A 22,120-nucleotide genomic window follows, 5' to 3' on the forward strand; every position below is an offset into this window, starting at 1 on the left:
GTTGCCATGAGCTGTGGTGTAGGGCGCAGACATGGCTCGGATCTCACATTCTTGTGGCTGTGGTGTAGGCTGGCGGCTTCAGCTCTGATTGGACCCCTAGCCTGGGAACCTCCACATGCCACGGGTTCAGCCCTAAAAAGCAAAAAAAAAAAAAAAAGACCTCCGTTACCACGGCTGCTGTTTTCGATGTGCTTTGCGTATGGGCTCCTCTCCAAACCATCATGCCACAGGGCACAGTCTGAGGGAAGGGCCTGTCTCATTTTTCCCTGTTCCTACAGTTTAGCGCCCATTTATAAACAAACATAACAAGCATGTCCTTAGCATCTGTGCTATGCCCAGGACAGTGCGCAGGGCTGGGGACACGAGCCCTGCAGATCCAGGCCTTGCGTGCTTAGGGGAGGGGACTCTGTTCACCAAGTAGCTGTACAGCCACCTGTGTTTAGTGTGATAAAGCAATTACACCGATGCTCCGAGTGCAAAGGAACCTGGAGTGGGAGGTGCTGTCGGCTGCAGGGAAACAATTAACAGCTGCTGCATACACACGAACACTCATCTGCAATTTGAAGAGGGAAGGGAGCTTCGAGGTTCCAGTCCAGCTCACTGTACAGACGGGGACACGAGGCTTCCGGAGGCGAAAGGGACGCACTCAAGGTCCCGGAGCAAGGCTGAGTTAGGGCACCTGACCCCAGTCCGCGTTTCCCACCGCACGGGGTTCATTCCTTCAAAGGGGGTTTCTGAGGGACTCCCCAAGGGGTAAGACCCTTTCTTCTGGTACGTATAAGAGAATTCATTTCCGCAACGATGTTCGGGAAGGCGCCAGTGGGGTCAGCTGACAGCGCACCTCGCTGTGCTCCCTCTGGCCACGCACATACTAGAGCAGACTCCTTGTTGGAAGGGAGCCTTGGTTCTGATCCATCTGACGCGGGGACGGGCCCCTGCTGCTCTTTCGCAGGCCTTGACCTTCAGACTGACGTTGCCCTTTCTCTGTGCATTCCACCCAGGGGCACATTCACCGGAGGGCCTGAACGGGCTGGCAAAGGGCAGCTGGCCCTGCCTTGGGAAACCTGAATCCTGCTCAGATGCTCCCAGGCCGCAGGCGGGTGGGTGGGCGGGCGGCGGAGAGCAGAGAAGGCAGAGCAGACCTGGCCCGACCTCTGCTGACCGCCCCCCCCCCCCCCGCCCCACCACCCGTGGGGCCTTGGCCTCCGGCTGCCGCTGCTGGCAGTGGTGAGGTCATGCCGGATGCCAGCCAGGCTCAGCTGAGGACGGCTTGGAGCCCATTAAGGCCTTGATGAAATGCGGGTGCTGGATGCCAGGTGGCCCTGGTGCCCAGGCGCCCTCATCTCTAACTCAACTCTGCAGGCACTCCTCGAGGGCCACAGGATCTGGGATACAGAAATATTTTTCCCTGGGGGTCTGAGGATGGTTCATCACCGCACTGACTGGGCCAAGGGCAGCAGACAGGACTCGGGGTCAGTGAGGGGTCCTTTTCGTCCTGACCTGCCACATGAACTGCAATGACACCACCACGGAACTCCTCTGTTCCCACAATGCCCCTGAGGGACCGCCAGGTCCTCCTGGATGACTAACGGCCACCGCCCTCCACGGGATCTTCTCAAGTTCAGGGACAGGCTGATATCTACCGTTCAGGTCTCCACGGATACACCCTGTGCCCAGGGAAGATGCCCCTCAGCCACCTGGGACTAGCTTAGGTCTCCATCACTCGCTCCTGTGCCCACTACCCTTCCTTAATAATGCCTGTCGCAGTGCTTTTTAGCGAATGCTTCCGAGGTCATGTGCCTAAGTCTACACTCTGCTGGACTTATTTATTTATTTGGTTGCCCTGCGGCATACAGAGCTCCAGGGATCAGATCCAAGCCGCAGTTGTGACCTATGACACAGGAGCAGCAACGCTGGATCCTACGCCACTGTGCTGGGGTGGGGACTGGACCTGAATCCCAGAGCTCCAAGAGACGCTGCCGACCCCTTTGAGCCACAGTGTGAACCTGCCTGCCAGACTTGAAGCTTCACAGAACAGGGAGTGCTGTGCTCGCTCCCCTCCCCGCCTTAACAGCCGCACCTGCGGCCTCTGGATGTTCTCAGGCCAGAGGCTGAATCAGGGCTGCAGCTGCAGCCGCAGCCACAGCCACAGCCACAGCCACAGCCACAGCCACACTGGATCTGAGCCACATCTGTGACCCAGCTTGCAGCAATGCCGGATTCTTAACCCATTGAGTGAGGCCAGGGATCGAACCCACATCCTCAGGGGCACTATGTCCTGTCAACCTGTTGAGCCACGGGAACTCCAGGAGTGCTATACTGGTTAAAGTAATAACTGGAAATCAATAAAAAGACTGCCATACTGATATGGGCAAGAGAAACTGACAGGTAAGTGCTGAACAGTCATCTGTAACAAGAAACTTTTCTGTACAATCAAGGGCTCTTCGCATACAGCACACCAGCCGGCACCCAGCTATGGGACCAGCCGGCTTCTGGCCTGCGACCAGCCTCCCATCTAAGCCCGTCTTTTCTGGTTCTAGGGGGCATGAAGAATTTTCTTTCTTCCTTCCTTCTCTTTCTCTCTCTCTCCTTCTCCCCTTCCTTCCCTCTTTCCCTCCCTCCCTCCCTTCTTTCTAAAATAGCTTTACACAGCATGAAGCTCACCCGTTTAAAGCACACAACTTAATGTCCTTTCAAGTTACTCACAGAGCAGTGTAACCTCCACCGCCACAACGTCCTTTCAGCCTATTTTCATCATCCCCTGAAGAAACTGGGCACCCCTCAGACGTCACCCCCCTGCCCCGCCCAGAAAACGGCGGGCGTGGAGGGCCTGCAGCCGTGTCCAAACAACTGCAAGACTTTGGCCTCCAATCATGTGACGCTATCTCCTCCTCATACAGATGAAAAAAGCGAGGCCACAGAGGGGCCGTGACCTGCCAGAGGTCCTCCCGGCGTCAGACACAGCAGTGCTGGGGCAGATCCTGGTCCCCAGGGCCCACATCCTACCGGTGCTTTGATCGCCGTGCCGCAGTGTGTACCCCACGTCCTCCAGCGTGACCGCTACCCCATGCCATGCATTAGACTGTGTACCTCAAACTGTCCACCCCGCTGCACTTTAAGCTCCTTGAGGGCAGAGGTCAGATTCTGCTCATCTGCCCGCCCCTTCTGCCGAGGGGGACCCCGAGAGCAAGGATGCTTCAAGTGTCACCCACACACTAATGCCAGTCTGTGAACGCCCATGCCAGCCCTCAACGAGACGAGCATGACAAGTGTCCTGCAACTTTTACAGCAACGTAATTCTACCCGTTGAGCCCAATGACAAACGTGCGCCTGTATTCTGCACGCCATCTGAAAATACAAACTTGCTAACAGTAACTTTTCATTGTGTTTTATGAAAACCAAAACCTGTGAAAGGCTTTTCACAGATGGTCTGAAAGGCACTGCCTTAGAGCAACCCCTTCCCCACTCTCTTCTGCTTCTCCTTTCCCTGTTTCCTTGAACCGCTCACACTGGCGCCGCTTCGGAGGCTCGCACCTGAAAGGCAGGCTCTCTCGGTCCTGTCCTTTGGCCCCCTCAGCCGTAACTTTCCACGGACAACTCAGACGCCGCCAGCGCCCGCCGCCCCCAAGAGACGGACCGTCCTCGAATCTCCACGACCCACTTACAGTCCCCTCTCTCCTGAGCTGCAGACCACTGATCCAACCGCCGGCTACGCATCCTTCACAAGCGTGTCCCACAGGTTCCCTGGCTGGTCAACGGCCATTTATCCATCACCTGCCATATGCCAGCTGCGAGGCCCCCCACCCCAGGAGCCATAAATACGGCAGTAAGATAAGGGACGAGGTCTCTGTGATCACAAGGCTTGCATCCTAGTGGGGACAGAAAGGGAGGTGACAAACCTGCACCAAATACACATGGTCATTTTAGGGGCTGATAAGGTCCATGGAGAAGACAGACAGGCAATAGGACAGAAGGTGGCCAGGGACGTTTTGTCACTAGGGTGGTCAGGGAAGGCTTCTCTGAGGAAGGGACATGTGAGCTGACACCTGAACTCCCACGGGGCAGAGTGTTCCCATCAACGGCAGAGGCTGGGACTGAGGCCCTGAGATGGGGAGGAGCCTGAGGGACAAAAGACGGCCAGTGCCACTGAGGAACAGTGAATGGGGGGGGGGTGAGGGTGTGGCTAGAGATGAGGTCACACAGGCATGCAGGGTGTGCCCTGCACAGAGCTGTGCGCTCTGCAAAGGAGTTTGGATTTCATTGTGGTTTCCCTGCTGTGCCAACAGAAGGTTCTGAAGAGGAGAAAGACAGGGTTTGTGTTTTTCTTTGTTTTTCTTTCTTTCTTTTTTTTTTTTTTTTTTTTTGCTTTTTAGGGCCACACCTGAGGCACATGGAGGTTCCCAGGCTAGGGGTCACATTGGAACTACAGCTGCCAGTCTACGCCACAGCCACAGCAACATGGGATCCGAGCCTCACCTGCTACCTACCTACACCACAACTCACGGCAACGCTGGATCCTTAACCCACTGAGAGAGGCCAGGGATTGAACCTGCAACCTCATGGTTCCTAGCCGGGTTCATTTCCGCTGCGCCACAATGGGCACTCCAGGCTTATGTTTTAAAAAGACCTCTTAGCAGTTACTTGGTGGATGGACTTGGGGAGACACGGGTGGACGTGGCGACACCGGTCAGGAAGCACGGGGCTTGCCCAGGAGAAGCGGATCGTGGTCCTGAGCCAGGACTCGAGCTACGGCAACGGGCAGGGCGGACGGCCCAGGTCACGCTGCACTTTGGAGGCGCAGCTGCAGGACTCACCGAAGGACCTGACAGGGGGTGGAAGGGAAAGAGACTTCGAGGAGGACTCTAAGATTTGTGGTCTGAAAACGGGGCAGACGATTGTGTCATTCACTGAGACAGGGAAGACTTGGGGGACACCAATTTTGGGAGAAAAATCAAATTATATATTTTGGCCATGATGATGCTGAGACTGAAGAAAGAAATGGAGCCGGGGAGGTAAACCGGGGGTTAGGGGTCACGATCGTGCGGCCTTTGCACGCAGGGATGCCAAGGCCTGGGGCGGCAGCCGGAGAAGACAAAGAGGTCAAGGGGGGTTTTTGGTTTGATATTAAGGCATGATTTTTTCGGTTTACTTTTTTTGTTTTGTTTTGTTTTGTTTGCTTTTTAGGGCCACACCTGCAGCATATGGAGGTTCCCAGGCTAGGGCTCTAATCGGAGCTCCAGCTCCATCGCTCCCTAACCCTAACCCTAACCCTGATGCCAGATCCAAGCTGTGTCTGCAACCCACACCACAGCTCACGGCAACGTTGGATCCTTAACCCACTGAGCGAGGCCAGGGATCGAACCCCAACCTCATGGTTCCTAGTTGGGTTCGTTTCCACTGTGCCACGGCGGGAACTCTTAAGGCATGTTTTTATGCTGATGGGAACGAGGCATCAGGGAGGAGAAAACAGACAATGCAGGAAAGAAAGGGGGTCACTGGAGGAGAAACGCATTTGGGGAAGCGAGAGGAGGAAAGAGGCGCCTGAGCCGCAGGCCGAGCTGACACCAGGATGCTCCTGCATGACAGAGGAAGGCGGGCAGCACGGCGGAGCACGACGGGCTCAGCTGGAGGAAGGGCCTCTCTCTCTGCGGCCTGTGTCGTCTACAGCGCGGGAGGGGAGATTGTCTGGGACTTGGGAAAGGGGAGCACTGGAGGTCTGAGGAGAAAGAAGGTCTAAGGAAGCCGCCTTGGTCCCGAATAAGACGGATTTCACTCCCGGAGGGTAGCAGGGTGGCTGGCAGTGGCGAGAGTCTCAGGTTCACAGCCATACATGGGATAAAGGGAGTCCCGTTCGCACAGTTGCGTGATTTTTTTTCCTTTAGCAACATTCAGCTCTTCAGTTTAAACCGGGGTTAGCATTTCATCCGGTGCGGGCGAAGAGCGAAAGAAGCAAGGGAACAGTCCGAGCAGGGGACCCTGACACCTGAAAGCAGGAGGAGGGAGACGAGCGTGTCCCACGCGGGACCCGCCGGCCCGGCCAGGGCTCCGGACCTCAGCGCAGACGCGCCCCATCCACTCGGCCGCCCAGCCCACAGCGTGGACCCGACCTTGACCCCTCCCCTCCCCCTCCCAGACTGATCCTACCGACTCCGCTCCTGAAGCTCTCTGGGACCGGCCGTCTCCTCTCCTCTCCCACTGCAAATGCCTTGCTTTAAACCTCGCCTAGACAATTAAAATAGCTTTCAAATGAGGTATCTCCCCTTTCTCCAATCATACCCCCCCTTATCCTTTCTTCCCTATTTTCTCCACCTTTTCTTCCTACACACAGACACAGAAATGTACCAGAAATGCCTAAGGGTGGATACAGCTCAGAGACTTCTCACCAGGTGCGGGTGTAACCATGTCTGGACACAGACACAGAACATGACACACCCCAGGAGCCCCTGGGTGCCTTCTTCCGCCACCACCTGCCCCCAAGAGGGTAGCCAGTATCCTGACTGCACCACACTGGGTGGTTTGTCTGTTTTGAACTCTGCGTATAACCGCAGTTATACACTCTCCCATGTCCGGCTTGTGCCCAGGGCGTGACCCTGGTGAGTCACCCATGCTGCTCTAGACACAAAAGTTGGTGCCTTCATTCGTTCATTCACTTACTTTCCTACTGTGTGAACAATCCAATATGTATTTATCCACTCGAGTACTGATACACATTCCTGAAACTTTAAACCGTCTTTCACATTAAACACAAGCTCCATCCTTCCCTCCCCTTAATCTTACTGGTTCTCCCCAGAGGATAAAGTTCTACTTTCTTGGCGGGGCTTATGTTTGAGGTCTTTGGTATCAGCTCCCGCTTCCCATCCCTGCCTTCTGACCCTTCAATCCATCCCCCGTCAACTCAGCTCTCCTCGACTACCTGCTGTGCACCCGACTCTCCGCACCACCGAGCGGGGGGCTCCCTCGGCCCTCCTCCCTCGCCCCGCACTCACCCTTCAAGACCCAGGGCGCACGCCACCTCGCACACCACGCTTGCCCTGCCCTCCCTACAGACTCAAAAGGTCCTTTCTTTGGGATCCATCAGCTCCTTCTAGACATCTCCATTAATACTCCAGATAGCATTTTATTTTATTTATTTTTTTGTCTTTTTAGGGCCGCATCTACAACACATGGAGGTTCCCAGGCTAGGGGTCCCATCAGAGCTACAGCTGCCGGCCTACACCACAGCCAGATCCGAGCTGCGTCTGTGACCCACACCACAGTTCATGGCAATGCCATATCCTTAACCCACTGAGCGAGGCCAGGGATCGAACCTGCGTCCTCACAGAAACTAGTCGGGTTCCTTACCGTTGAGCCACAACACAGCATTTTTGTTTGTTTACTCTTTTGCTAAACTGTCTGATTTCCTCACTGCCTGTGAGCTCCTTAAGGGCAAAGCCCACGTCCGGGCTCTATTTCTGGGATCACCGTTCCTTCCCAGGCGCACAGGGCGAGGCCGACAGGAGAGGAGCTCCGAGAGTGTCTGAAAAACGAACAAGGAGGCTCTCCCGGGGGTGGTGCAGTTTCGGGAGCTGGGGGGGTCCTCGGGATCAGCTCCCCCAATTCCCCTATTTTACTCTGGAGGAGAAGGGTTTTGCCTCAAGGAGATAGGGCTTGTGGTGGCAGAGCCAGAGCTTCTGATCCTTCGCCCAGGGCTTGTTTCCCTTCCCTGCCTTGCTGGCAGGAATCAGAGGGTGACATTTCTATAAAGGACAGACCGACTCCTCAACATCGGGCAGAGAGCAAAGCCGAACAAGAAACGGAGCCCTAAGCCTCCGGCCCCGACAGCAACGTCCCAGGCTGCTGAAGGGAAAACGGCGCACGGGAAGGGCTCCTGGCCTCAGGTGGTGACGGGGGAATTTAAGGACACTCTTACCTGGACACAAGGACAAGGAAGAGCCGAGAAAGCCAGCAGGGAAGCGGCTAAGGAATGCCCTGGGGAAGGTGCTAGTGGGTTTCGAAGAGCCCAATGTTTCTGAGGTGAGCAGCACTGGCGGCTGGAAAGGCAGTGGCACTGTGACTGCCAGGAGAAAGACGACAGCGTCCCACGCGAAGTTCTGAAAAGTCAGACACGTTATGCCACCACGAGCAGGCGGGCCAGGGAGCAAAGACACCACACCTCGGGGGGGCGTCCAAACCTACAGTGGCTTTGGCGACTTCAGCGCATCCAAACTGTACTAACCTACACTGTGGCCGAGGAGGAAGACTTCGCCCTGGGCCTCGTCGAGCTCAGTCTAGTAAGGGGGCTGGGCCCAACCCCCAGGAACGGGGAAGACTTTCAGGAGGGAAGTGGCACTAGAGCTGGGGACTGACGTGTAGAAGGCATTCCACGAGGCCGAAAAACAAAGTCCTGAGGGGAAATGAGAGGAGAGGCACCTGCGGAGCAGAGGCCCTGAAGTCGGAACGCGGAACTGACGTCACGGGGTCGTTGGAGCATCGGGGCGGTGGGGACAGTGAGGTCAGGCTGGAGCTGCTCTGAGACCGGGTTAAAGACGTCGGAGGAGTGGGAGTCCTTTTTCCTTTGCTGTTTTACCACAGTGAGCACTGGTGTTTTGACGTTAGCAAGGTATTCGCAGAGCGCCTACTCTGCCGCGACTACACCTGCCCGACCCTGGTGAAAGCGCAGAAGGCAGGGCGCACTCCCACCCCCAGATGAGGAGAGCAAACCTGAGCGCGGTCCCAGCGGGCCGGGACACACGGCCCCTCAGCGGGGCGGCTGTGTTCCTTTGTTGACTCCACCGCCTGGCTCTTGCCTTGCGACCTTTCTCAACTGGGGTTTTGCCTTTGAACCACAAATGGGAAATAATTTGAGTAATGATTTTCTCAATTCTCCCAAGAACGGTACATTTCTCATACCACTTCAGATGCCTGGGAGAAAAATTAATTCCTTGTGTGCAAGAGACGCCTCAGAGCATTAGGGCTTAATCCTCCAGAGGAACCCCGGCTGAGAAAGCTGCACGATGGCATCGCGTGCTAGGAAGACGGACCTGGTGGTGGGTTCACATCCCTGGGAGGAAAAAGCTGCAAAAGCACCTTAACGGTGGCCTGGGAACTACGGAGATGAGTCAGCTCCAGGGGCTTGAGGAGGGAGGCTCCCTCCTCCTCTAATCACTTGTCTCCCAGGCGTCCTGCCTCTCCTTCCGCCCTCCAGCCTTCTCCTACTTGGCAGTCAAGTGTTAAAGCAGAGGCTTCCTGCTCACGAGCCAGTAACAGAGGCAGAAGCAGCATGCTCAGAGATGAAAACCACAGGAGCCAGTGTACCTACTTTTCTGGAGAGGTCAGGGGTGGAAAACGGGCACTAGGGAGCTCAGAACCTTCTGGAGAAATCTGTCTGACAAACACCCAGCAGCCCGCCCTGATGAGGCTAAAGCTCAGCATCCTCTCAGAGGCTCTCTCTGTAAGTGACTCCACCTCCCTGCTCACCAGGTAGAAGCAGGTATTTCCTCCCTGGTATCCCCAGAGCCCCTTGTCTCGGGCCCTGCTGGCGCACCTGCCTGCTGTCACCGCCTGTTCCCATATCTCTCTCTTCCACCGGTCTGAGTCTCTGAGGGTCAGGGCGAGTTTGCTGGATCCGCCTACGGACATCCTGAGGCCCACAGTCTCCAGGATGGCAACTGGCTTCCCCAGAGTCACACTGTGAGGGTGAGATTTAAGCCCAGGTCTGCCTACCAAAAAAAACAAAGGCTCAAGGAGGAAATTAAAAAACGCATGGAGACAAATAACAATGACAACACAACCATACGAAATCCATAGAATGAAGCAAAAGCAGTTCTTAGAGGGACATTCATAGTGATATAGGCCTTCCTCAAAAAAACAAGAAAAATCTCAAATAAACAACCTAACCTATCACCTAAAAGAATGAGAAAAAGAAGAACAAAACCTAAAGTTGCCAGGAGGAAGGAAATAATAAAGATCAGAGAGGAAATGAATAGAGATTTTTAAAAACAGAAAAAAAAAAAGAAAAAAAAGAAAAAAAAAGGTAAAGAAAATTGACAAACCTCTGGCCAGGCTTACCAAGAAGAAAAAAGGAACGCAAACAAAATAAGAAATGAGAAAGGAGAAATATCAAGTGATACCACAAAAATACAAAATAACCATGAGAGAATACTATGAACAATTACATGCCAACGAATAGGACAACCTAGAAGAAATGGACAACTTTCTAGAAACACACAGCTCACCAACACCAAATCAAGAATAATTTAAACAGACCAATCACTAAAAGTGACATAGAATCTGTAATTAAAACAAAACCAAAACCAAAAATACAAAACTTCCTCATAAACAAAAGTCCAGGACTGGACGGCTTCACAGGCAAACTGTCAAACTTATAAGGAACTTTTATCAGTCCCTCTCAAACTCTCCCAAAAGACTGAAGAGGAACACGCCCAAAGCTATTCTATGAAGCCCTCACCACCCTGATACCAAAACCAGACAAAGACACCACCAAAAAAGAAAATTACAGGCCAACATCGTTAATGAATATAGATGCAAAAATCCTTAACAAAATATTAGCAAATCCAACAACACATAAAAAAGATCATACACCATGACCAAATGGGATTCTTTCTGAGTTCACAAGGATGGTTCAACACAGGCAATCAATCAATGTGATAAACTACATCAATGAAAGAAAAGACGAAAACCATACGATCATCTCAATAGATGCAGAAAAAGCATTTGTCAAGATTCAACATCCATTCATGATAAAGATTCCTATCAACATGGGTATAGAGGGAACATATTTCAACATAATAAAAGCTATTTATGACAAAATCACAGCTAATATACTCAATGGTGAAGAGCTGAAAGTCTTGCTACAAACTGGCACCAGATGAAGATGCTCACTCTCACCACCTGCATTCAACACAATACTGGCAGTCCCAGCCACAGCAATCAGACAAGAAAAAGAAAAGGTACCCAGGGAGTTCCCGTCGTGGCGCAGTGGTTAACGAATCCGACTAGGAACCATGAGGTTGTGGGTTTGGTCCCTGCCCTTGCTCAGTGGGTTAACGATCCGGTTTTGCCGTGAGCTGTGGTGTAGGTTGCAGACGTGGCTCGGATCCCGCGTTGCTGTGGCTCTGGCGTAGGCCCGTGGCTACAGCTCCGATTCAACCCCTAGCCTGGGAACCTCCATATGCCGCAAATGCGGCCCTAGAAATAGCAACAACAACAACAACAACAACAAAAAGACAAAAAGACAAAAAAAAAAAAAAAAGAAAAGGTACCCAAATTGGAAGAGGTAAAATTGTCACTATATGCAGATGACATGACACTATATACACAGAAAACCCTAAAGACTCCATACACAAACTACTTGAAGTGGTAAATGAATTCAGCAAATTAGCAAAATACAAGATTAACACACAGATCACATTTCTTTACACTAACAATGAAACATCAGAAAGCAAATGTGAAAAAAATTTCTTAAAAAATTGAACCAAAAAACAAAAACAAAAATTTAGGAATAAACCTGACCGAGGAGATGAAAGATTTCTATGCTGAGAACCATAAAACATTAATAAAGAAAATTAAAGAGGATTCAACGAAATGGAGTGATATCCCTTGTTCCTGCACTGGAAGAATATTGTGAGAATGGTCATACAACCTAAAGCAATCAACAGATCTAATGTGACCCCTATCAAATTACCCATGATATTTTTCACAGAACTAGAACAAATAATCCTAAAATTTATATGGAACCATGAAACACCCAGAATTGCCAAGGCAATCCGGAAGAAAAAGAAGAAAGCAGGAGGCATAACCCTTCCAGATGTCAAACAATACTACAAAGCTACAGTAATCAAAACAGTGTGGTATTGGTACAAAAATAGACACATGGATTAATGGAACAGAACAGAGAGCCCAGAAATAAGCCCACACACCTACAGTCAATTAATCTTTGACAAATGAAGCAAGAATATACAATGGGAAAAAGACAGTCTCTTCAGCAAGTGGAGCTGGGAAAGTTGGACAGATGTATGCAAATCAATGAAGTTAGAACACAATATACCCCAACACAAAAACACCACACAAAAATAAACTCAAAATGGCTTAAAGACTTAAAACATAAGACATGACACCATTAACCTCCTAGAAGAGAACGTAGGCAAAACATTCTCTGACATAAATTGTCCCACTGTTTTTCCTACATCAGTCTCCCAAGGCAATAGAAATAAAAACAAAATAAACAAATGAGACCTAACCAAATTTACAAGCTTCTGTACAGCAAAGGAAACCAGAACCAAAACAAAAAAACCTATGGAATGGGAGAAAATAATTGCAAACGATGTGATGACATGGCTTTATTTCCACAATATACAAACAGCTCCTACAACTCGACAGCAAAAAAACAAACCCAACTGAAAAACGGGCAGAAGTCCTAAATAGACACTTCTCCAAAGAAGATAAAGAGATGGCCAATAAGCACAGGAAAAGATGCTCAATATAGCTAATTACTGGAGAAATACAAATCAAAACTACAATGAGCTACCATCTCACACCTGTCAGAATGGCCGTCATTAAAAATTCTACAGGAATTCCCACGATGGTGCAGAGGGTTAATGATCCAGTTTGTCACTGTGGAGACACTGGTTCGATCCCCAGCTCGGAGCGGTGAGTTAAGGATCCAGTGTTGCCACAGCTGTGGCATAGGTCGCAGCTCTCACTTGGATTCAGTCCCTGGCCTGGGAACTTCCAGATGCACAAGTGTAGCCAGGAAAAAAAAAAAAAAAAAGTCTACAAATAACAAATGCTGGAGAGGGTGTGGAGAAAAGGCTGGTCTACACTCTTGGTGGGAACAGAAGTTGGTACAGCCAGAAGGGAAAACAGTTTGGAGGTTCTTCAAAAAAACTAAAAAGAGAGGAGTCCTCTGGTCGCTCAGAAGGTTAAGGATTTAGCACTGTCACTGTTGGCCCAGGAACCTGTGCATGCTGCAGGTGAGGCCAAAAACAAAAACAAATTAGAGTTTCCATATGATCCTGAGATCTCATTCCTGGGCATATATCTGGACAAAACTGTAATTTAAAAAGATACATTAAAGGATCTGGCATTGCTGTGAGCTGTGGTATAGGTCACAGGTGCGGCTTGGATCCTGTGTTGCTGTGGCGTGGGCTGGCGGTTATAGCTCTGATTTGACCCCAGCCTGGTAACTTCCATATGCTGTGAGTGTGGCCCTAAAAAGACCAAAAAAAAAAGATACGTGCGTTCACGGTAGCACCATTCACAACAATCAAGACATGAAAACAAACTAAACGTCCAGTGACAGATGAATGGATCAATAAGATGCAGTACCTGTGTAACAGAATACTACTCAGAGAAAAAGAAATAATGCCATTTGCAGCAACATACATGGACCTAGAGATGATCACACTAAGTGACCTAAGTCAGAAAGAGAAAGACAAATACTGTGTATTACTTGTATGTGGAATCTAAACTATAGCAGAAATGAACCTCTCTATGAACTAGAAACAGACTCACAGACATAAAGAGCAGACCTGTGGTTGCCTGGGGAGTGGGGGTGGGGATGGACTTGGAGTTCAGGGTCAGCAGATGCAAATTACTACCTACAGCAGGGATAAACAACAGGTCCTACTGTACAGCACAGGGAGGGACGTTCGCTATCCTGCGATAAACCGCAACGGAAAAGAATGTGAGAACGTGTGTGTGCATGTGCGTATAACTGAGTCACTCTGCTGCACAGCCGAAATTAATACAACACTGTACATCAATGATACTTCAACTAAGAATTTTTAAAAATTATGATAGGAATTTCTGCTGTGGTACAGTGGGTTAAGAATCCGGCTGCCGCAGCTCAGGCCACTACAGAGGCATGGGTTCGATCCCCAGTCCGGCACAGTGGGATAAAGAATCTGGCGTTGCCCCAGGCATGGCATAGGTCTCAGCTGTGGCTCAGATTTATTCCCTGACCTGGGAACTTCCATATGCCGTGGGTGTGGCCACCAAAAAACCCAAAAAATGTGGATAAACCCAGGTCTAACTCCCAAGCTTGTGTTCTTTTCCTTATGTTACGAGGCTTCCCGAAGATGAAGAGGTGGCCTTTCTGTGCTGCCCCAGCCCAGCACGGAAGAGTTCAGAGGCAGCACGATGGGAGGACGTCCGGAGAGGCTGCCTTAGGGACGAGGCCTTGAAGAGTCTGAGGATCTGCCCGGGAAGAGAGAGCACACGGCGGCATTGCAGGGGAGGGGGAGTTACGGCAGAAACAGAATTAAGAAGCTATCAGGTAGAAGCACAGGTGTCACAGGGCAGGAATGGCATCACAGCTGCCAGGGTGAGAGTTTGATTTCTTTACACATCCTGGAGCACCTACCTGCACCAGGGGCTTTTAGACATGTCACCACTAATCCCCATGCCCACTTATCCCTGTTATACTTCCCAGAGCTATTATTATTATTATTGCTTTTGTCTTCCCAGGAGCTATTATTATTATTATTGCTTTTGTCTTTTTTGTCTTTTAGGGCCGCACCTGCGCATATGGAGGTTCCCAGGCTAGGGGTCAAATCAGAGCTGTAGCCGCCGCCCCACGCTGCAGCCAGAGCAACGCAGGATCCAAGCCGCATCTGTGACCTACACCACAGCTCATGCCAGATCCTTAACCCACTGAGCGAGGCCAGGGATTGAACATGCATCCTCATGGATGCTAGCTGGGTTTGTTAACCACTGAGCCACGATGAGAACTCCCTTAGGTGCTATTATTATTATTATTAGGATGCAACTGCAGCATACGGAAGTTCCTATGCCACGGCTGTGGCAATGCCATATTCTTAACCCACTTTGCCACGGCAGAAACTCCCTGGGTGTTATTTTACAGACAAGAAAACTGAGGCTTAGAAAGTTAAGGGAATGTGTCCAAAGCAACAGAGCTGGCAGGTAGGGGAGCTGGGGTCTGAAGCCTGGAGTCCTTCCCATCCCTCGGCGTGGCCTCCTGAGGGGTCGGAGAACTCCCGCATGATTGGACTGGCGCCGCTGTCTGCACCGCCTCTCATCCCTCACGCGGGGGCTGCCCACCTCTAACCCGCTAAGATCTCGGGACCCGCAATCCCTATGGTCTAAGCAGCTTCAAGGACAAGGGGCCTGAGCGGACCTTGCGAGCACACGCTGGCTCTGTGTCTACACCTGCCTCGGATTTCACAAAGAAAGCCTCCTAGGTGCCGCGGCAAAGCCAGTGGGCTACCCAGGCTGAGAAAGCTGGCTGGTCAGGAAGGCAGGCCCTCTTGTCTTTCCTGAACCTTCTGGAGGAGGTCACCGAGGTCAGGAAACTCTGGAAATGTTACTGGCAAGAGCCCCTAGGACAGGGGAGCAGGATCCTGCCTCTCGGTTGACTGGTCACACACACAGGCAGCCGCAGAGAGGTCACGGGGGGAGGGAGGTCAGACGCGGGAGGCCTGCAGGCCCTGAGTGACGGCCACTTGTTCCGGCGGGAAGGGAGAACTAAGTGGGTTAATGGTTTTGGCCCTTGAGGCTGGGGGTAGGGCGGGGTGCAAATGGATTCTGGGTGAAAAAGGCAGGTGGGCGATCTGTTAAGGTGGGGCCGAAGGGCATCTGCTCCAAGTAACAGGCAGGAACCAGGCCCCGACAGCTCAAAGGGCCAGGCCTGGCCTCGGGGGAGGGCAGGGCTGCCTCATAAAAGGCCCAGGCCTCTTCGTTTTAAAGGTGTTCCATCTGGAAGGCTGGGGACAGGGCCTCTTTTTAGAGTGAACTCCCTGTCTGTTCAGGGCCGAGGGGAAACTGGACAATGGCTGGGGTGTGAACTGGTTCTAAGGCATGGCAGAGAGAAGCCCCGCGGTGACCATGCCAATTCTCTGCCACCCGTGCCTTGTGGGAAGGCCTTCCGAAGGACGAGGGAGCAGCGTCTTGCTTGGGGGCGTTTTCTGAGTCTCTGTGTCTGAGAGCAGTGAGGTCCTGCTCTGAAAGCCTCAGGCATCCCAGGCTCTGTCCGTCACCATATCCACGAGCTGTCCTGCCCTCGTGGCGCACATGCCCCAGGCCGAGGCACAGTCTGGCTGCTCTGGGGCAGCTCCCTTTCAGGCTGGCATTATGGGACGGGCCTGAGTCTTAGGCCAGTGTGGCTGCGGCTGATGGAAGGTGGCAGCACTGGGGAGTTACCGGGAAAGCCCCCCAGGCCCAGTCACAGGACAAGGACTAGATGATCCGGGGATGCTGGGCTGGGGAGGCAAAGACTCTGGAACTGAAAGAACTTTCTTTTTTTCTGTCTTTTTAGGGCTGCCCCTGTGGCATATGGAGGTTCCAGGCTAGGGGTCGAATCAGAGCTGTAGCCGAGGGCCTACACCACAGCCACAGCAACGCCAGATCTAAGCTGCATCTGCGCCCTACACCACAGCTCACGGCAACGCCGGATCCTTAACCCACTGAGTGAGGCCTGGGATCAAACCTGCATCCTCATGGATCCTATTCAGATTTGTTTCCACTTAGCCACGATGGGAACTCCTGAAAGAACTTTCTTTGAAGACTGGATTTTGAACAAATGATTGGGTACAAAGGACAGCCGACAGTAGTTACAGAGAAGAGAATCACATCTCACTTAAAAGGATCTATTTCAACCAGTCAGAGAAGAACTACAGTGGGACAGGCTCCCGGGAAGAAGCTGGATTCCTTTGGTCCTGACAGAACCCGAGCGAGTGCCAGCAGACGACAGGCTGCTGGGAGCGGAGAGGGCAGACAATCAGGTGACTCCGAAGACTTCTGAGGACCTGCCGCCTCCCTGGTTCCACGAAGAATGACCACTGATGAGGAACACCGTGGCGTCCAGGTCCAAGCGAGGGTTCCAGACCTTCAGGGGTGGCAGCAGGGGCATGAACGGCAGCCAGTGGCACGTTCACTCAGGAGCCTGGGCACCACACATCCTGGCAAGACGCTTCCCTCCCAACAGGAGGACAGGCTGGGTGGGGCGAGGGCAAGGTGACTGCGTGGGAGGTCTCCGGGGAGTGGCAGGTAACTCTCTGCCTGGGTCTGGGGATGGCACCTATCATCTCTCTAATTAAATCAACTGCTCTCCACCGAGAGAAGAGTATCGATCACGCCACGAAGATGTACTGAGTGCTTACCGTGTGCCAGGTACTATGCTAGGTGCTGGGGCGGGATCAGGCGGCGTTGGACGGAAGATCCTGGGCGAGGGGCTGCACTGGAGCTCCAGCTGGGGCCTACGCCACAGCTACGGCGGGTCTGGGCCACAACGGCGACTTAGGCCTCAGCTTGTGGCAAGGCTGGATCCCTAACCCACTTTGCAAGGCCAGGGGTGGAACTCACATCCTTGTGTAAACTATGTTGGGTTCTTAACCTGCTGAGCCACAGTGGGAACTCCCAGCCAGGATTCTTGCCTTCGGAAAGCTCAGAGTCGAGTTAGGGAGAAGGCTAATGAACGCATAAAACCCACTGCACACAGTGATAAGCAGGCCCAGGCCGACAGAAAAGAAGAGGGCGCCAGGACCCAGAGTAAGGGGCGGGGCCCGACTTAGACTAGGGTGGGGGTGGGGTCACGGAGGTCGACCCTGAGCCCAGGGTAGGTAGGGATCTGAAGGGGTTCCCCCTTGGTCCACGAGCCCTGCTCCCCCGGAGGTCACAGCAGAGAAGAGAGGACACTTCTGGGGAGGGCAACCATCAAGCAAACTCTTCGAGCAGGTACAGACAGGCAGGATGGCATCGTCACCGCACAATCGTAAGCAGAGAACACACTCCAGCCACACAAGGGCACGTCCCACGTCACCCGGCCACTCCCAGCAAGTGCAGGCCCCTGGAGGCGGTACCGGCCTGGGAGGGCCACAAGGCTCTGCGGAAGCACGGCACTTCCCGAGCAGCGAGGCCGCAGGCCGCCCGCTCTCCCGGCCCCCCCCCGCCCCTCACCTCCATCCAGCAGCTCCTTGACGGTGCGGTAGTCGTCGGCAAGGGCGGCATAGTGCAGCGCTGTGCAGCCCTTGAAGCTCGCGCGGTTGTTCAGCCGGTTGTTGAAGTCATCCTCACGAGTGACCAGGACTAGGGGACAGCAACACAAACCCCTCCATTAGCGACAATGGCCACGAGCTGCCAACCCCACCTTCTTTCCCCGGGCGCTTGAACCCCCTCATCGACTCATCTAGCTACTTAACGAAGCATACCAGGGTGCCCGCTACGCGCCTGGCCTTCCGTGCTGGCAAAGTGGGGGAACGCGGAGGCTGTCAGTTCCACAGATGCTTACTGACAGCTATCATGTGACAGGATTCACTTGGGGACACAGAAATGGAGTCAGATGTGGTCCCTGACCTGATGTGACAAAGGAGGCCGGCAGTGTTTGAGATACACACTGTTACACAGGGTGATACGCAAAGCCAGAGGGGAGCTCAGCTCAATCTGGGCGTGAGGAGAGGGTCCCGGAGGGCAAGCATCTTGGAGGCTGGAGAGAGGTCACCCGGGTGAAGGGAGAGGGCTGGAGTGAGCAAGACGGGGGCAGGTCAGGAGGGGGACACGGCACGACAGTAACGTACCTCTGCTCTGCTCTGAAGAGATTTACAATCTAGGGAGCATTTACTGTTTTGTAAAGAACTTTTTAAATATATAAAAGCCACTAAAATTTGAAACTACAGGAAAGCACAAGGAAGAAGAAGCATCCCCATCTCAGCAACTTGAGAAACCGCATTTAGTATTTTGGTGTATGTCCTCTTGTATCTACCTAGATATAAAGAGTTACAGGTATACCTGCATACACGTCCTATTCAATACACATATCTCTACATACACATACATCCTATAAAACTGGAATTTGCTATGTTGCAAGTGTGTGATCTGCTTTTTTCCCCTTAATAAATGTACTGTGAACTTTTTTTTTGAAGGTTAAGAACAAGCATTTCAGGTGTCACCCCCCCCCACTCACTCTAGTGCTAATAGTAGTGACTCTCTCTCCAAACTAATACAAAAGAACCTAAAACCAACTGCAACACGTCACTCGACGTGACCTTCTGGTTGGGTGACCACACATGGACTGTTCACCCGGGACAGGCATGGTTTCTGCCTGCTGTCCTGCAGTCCCAGCCTGGACAGTAACTGAAAGGTGACCCCGCCTCTAGAACCCTCCCTGGGGAACTGAGACCCTGCTGAGGGGATGGGGTTTCTTTCTGTCTCATGCGCCCTCTGAGGTTAGTTCGTTGGAGGAGGAATGTGGGTCCCACCTGCCTGTACCCCCTGAGTCCTCAGCATAGGAGCCTACCCACATCCCACTGGATAAAGGGGTATAAGTGAATCAAGAGATAACCACGCCTATGCAGTCAAAAGCACCAGACGATTCCTAAACCATTTTTTCTAAGCAGTCTTGCAAGAGAGTCTATGCATCTTCCCCTCCTGCAAAACTGAACTTCCTATTTATTTATTCATTTTTGTTTTTTTGCCATTTCTTGGGCGGCTCCTGCGGCATATGGAGGTTCCCAGGCTAGAGGTCGAATCAGAGCTGTAGCCGCCAGCCTACGCCAGAGCCACAGCAACTCGGGATCTGAGCCGCGTCTGCGACCCACATCACAGCTCACGGCAACGCCGGATCCTTAATCCACTGAGCAAGGCCAGGGATCGAACCCGCAACCTCATGGGTCGTAGTCGGATTCATTAACCACTGCGCCACGACGGGAACTCCTGAACTTCCTATTTAAAAGTCCCCAAAGTCAAAAGCTCTTCAAGCCTCTTCCTAATCCTAACAGGCTTCTCTTATTATTGACCTTCCTCTACTTTGTTGCTGGCATGGTGACATCACAACAATCTATTTAATTCTCCTAACTACCTCTGGAGTTCCCTGGCGGCTTGGCAGGTTAAGGACCTGGTGTTGTCACTGATGTGGCATGGGTTTGATCCTTGGCCCAGGAACTTCCACATGCCGTGGGTGTGGCCAAAAAAATTCCCCTAACTACCTTCTATAGTAGGTATTATAATTCTCATTCTTTAGAAGGGAAAGCTGAGGCACAGAAGTTATACTTAGTGGTTGAATAAGGATGAGAACCCAGGTCTAATCTGAGTCCTCCCTCCTTTTAGCATCTCATGCTGTCACCCTCACTTGCAAAATGAAGGAATCAGGGCCCAGAGCCCAGATGTTCTAGCTCCAGCCTTGGCCCCCACTCCTCCTCCTCCTCTCCTGGCTCGAGGGAAGGAGCAGCGCTCTCTGTGGTGTGTGCCCACAGAGGTCGGCCTGAGGTTTGCAGCTGGCGCTTGGCTAAGCTAACTCAGGTGGAAGCATTTCAATTTTTGCTCAAATGAGGCTGCTGGAGTGGGTAACTGGAGAACAGACCATGCTTTCTTGTGGTCTAGTGAACAGGTGATCCATCGGCTCTCCTGGACCAGGCAGAGGCTCTCCTGACCGAGAACCCCCATCCCTGGAGAGTCATCCGACCTTACCTGGAGCAAGGAAAACAGGGAGGTGGCCTCTGATTAGCTAACATGTAAGTCCCATGAGAAAGAGCATCTGCATTTTTCTCCTAAAAGAGCCCTTCAGGACCCGAGTCAGAGATGAACTCCTAGTTGCGAACAGTCTTATCAAATCATAGTAAGGGATCTTGTTACCAGCCGATGGCAGATTAGGAGAAGCAAATAAGAATGCAGGGGACGAGAATTCTGCATCAAGCTTGCTGCTTACAATCACGTGCTGACCAGGCAGGGAGAGAAAAGAACAGCACAATGAAAAGCTGAAAGAAGGAGCTCCTGTCTGGCGCAATGGAAACGAATCCGACTAGGAACCATGAGGTTGTGGGTTTGATCCCCGGCCTTGCTCAGTGGGTTAAGGATACAGCATTGCCGTGAGCTGTGGTGTAGGTCGCAGACGTGGGCTCGGATCTGGGCTGTGGCTCTGGTGTAGGCCTGTGGCTTCAGCTCTGATAAGACCCCCTAGCCTGGGAACCTCTGTAGGGCGTGCAGCCCTAAAAAGACAAAAAAAAAAAAAAAAAAAAAAAAAAAAAGCTGAAAAAAGAAGACACAGAATACAGTACCTCGAGAGCCCCTAGGGCACCACTGAGCTGCCATATAGGACACTAACTGCTAGATATAATGATGAACCTGAGGAAAAGCGAATAGTTGGCTCAAGAAAGTAGCAAGGGTAGAGTACAATCCATTTTACAAAGAAAATACATCATTCATTCAACAATAAACATTTAATAAACATCAATGCATGGTGATAGCTTTTGGAGATACACTAATGAATAAGACAATTCTTTTTTCTTTTTTTTGATTTTTTAGGGCCATACCTGTGGCATATGGAAGTTCCCAGGCTAGGGGTCAAATCAGAGCTATAGCTGCCAGTCTACAGCATCTGCGACCTACACCACAGTTCATGGCAACGCCAGATCCTTAACCCACTGATGGAGGCCAGGAATCGAACCCACATCCTCACGGATACTAGCTGGATTTGTGTCTGCTGTGCCACCACAGAACGACCAAGACACAATTCTTTTTTTTTTTTTTTTTTTGTCTTTTTGTCTTTTCTAGGGCCGCACTTGGGCATGTGGAGGTTCCCAGGCTGGGGTCTAATCGGAGCTGCAGCCACCGGCTTACACCATAGCCATAGCAACTCAGGATCTGAGCCACATCTGTGACCTACACCACAACTCACGGCAACTACGGATCCTTAACCCACTGAGCAAGGCCAGGGATCAAATCTGCAACGTCATGGTTCCTAGTCGGATTCGTTAACCACTGAGCCATGATGGGAACTCCAAGACGAAATTCTTGACTAAGAAGTTAACGGTCTAATGCAAGAATCAGATCACTGAATGGACAAATTATAACACTGTTTCACGAGTGCAAGATAGAGCTATACAGAGTGCTTGCCATAAAAAGCAGATAAAACAGCTGGGCTATCTGGCTCAAGGACAAAGGTCAGCAGAGGGGCAGTGTCCCGCCCAGCTAATAAGGACTGTCCATGACCAGCCCCTGCTGCCCTTGGGGTCTCATTGCTTACTCTCTTCTTCCTAATGCTCTTTCCTGCCCCCGAGCTTTTGCGAATACTATGCCACTGCTTGGAAACCCCCCCACCCCCATGTCTTCAGGTGACTAAGCCCAATTCACGTTCAGGCCTCTGATTAAAAGTCACTTCCTCTGGTGATTC

The 22,120-nt window shown here is 51.9% G+C and overlaps 1 protein-coding gene and 1 long non-coding RNA gene across 12 annotated transcripts in view; both read right to left on the minus strand.

Annotated features, from left to right (window-relative positions):
• CLPB (ClpB family mitochondrial disaggregase) overlaps positions 1 to 22,120 on the minus strand; it is a 299,259-nt gene that overhangs the window by 56,465 nt on the left and 220,674 nt on the right. For 8 of the 11 annotated variants that reach the window (XM_084975058.1, XM_084975060.1, XM_084975057.1 and 5 more), the window contains one exon: positions 17,914 to 18,042. The exons of 2 other annotated variants lie outside the window; for them this stretch is intronic. In XM_084975058.1, the coding sequence (XP_084831184.1) occupies positions 17,914 to 18,042 (129 nt within the window). Of the gene's footprint in view, positions 1 to 14,488; positions 14,734 to 14,795; positions 18,043 to 22,120 lie in introns of those variants that run through there. One more of the 11 variants, XR_014814533.1, reaches the window with a different exon arrangement.
• Positions 7,113 to 12,769, minus strand: LOC146399702 (uncharacterized). The gene is made up of 2 exons (XR_014814545.1): positions 11,543 to 12,769; positions 7,113 to 11,164 (listed from the first exon to the last, which is right to left on the minus strand). It is a non-coding gene; the product is annotated as an uncharacterized LOC146399702 (long non-coding RNA).

The sequence above is a fragment of the Sus scrofa genome, chromosome 9, assembly GCF_054392235.1.
Source record: "Sus scrofa isolate SSC_HxYL_T2T_F1_AM1 chromosome 9, Sscrofa_HxYL_maternal_Yorkshire_Landrace_v2.0, whole genome shotgun sequence".
NCBI classification, from domain to species: Eukaryota; Metazoa; Chordata; class Mammalia; order Artiodactyla; family Suidae; genus Sus; species Sus scrofa.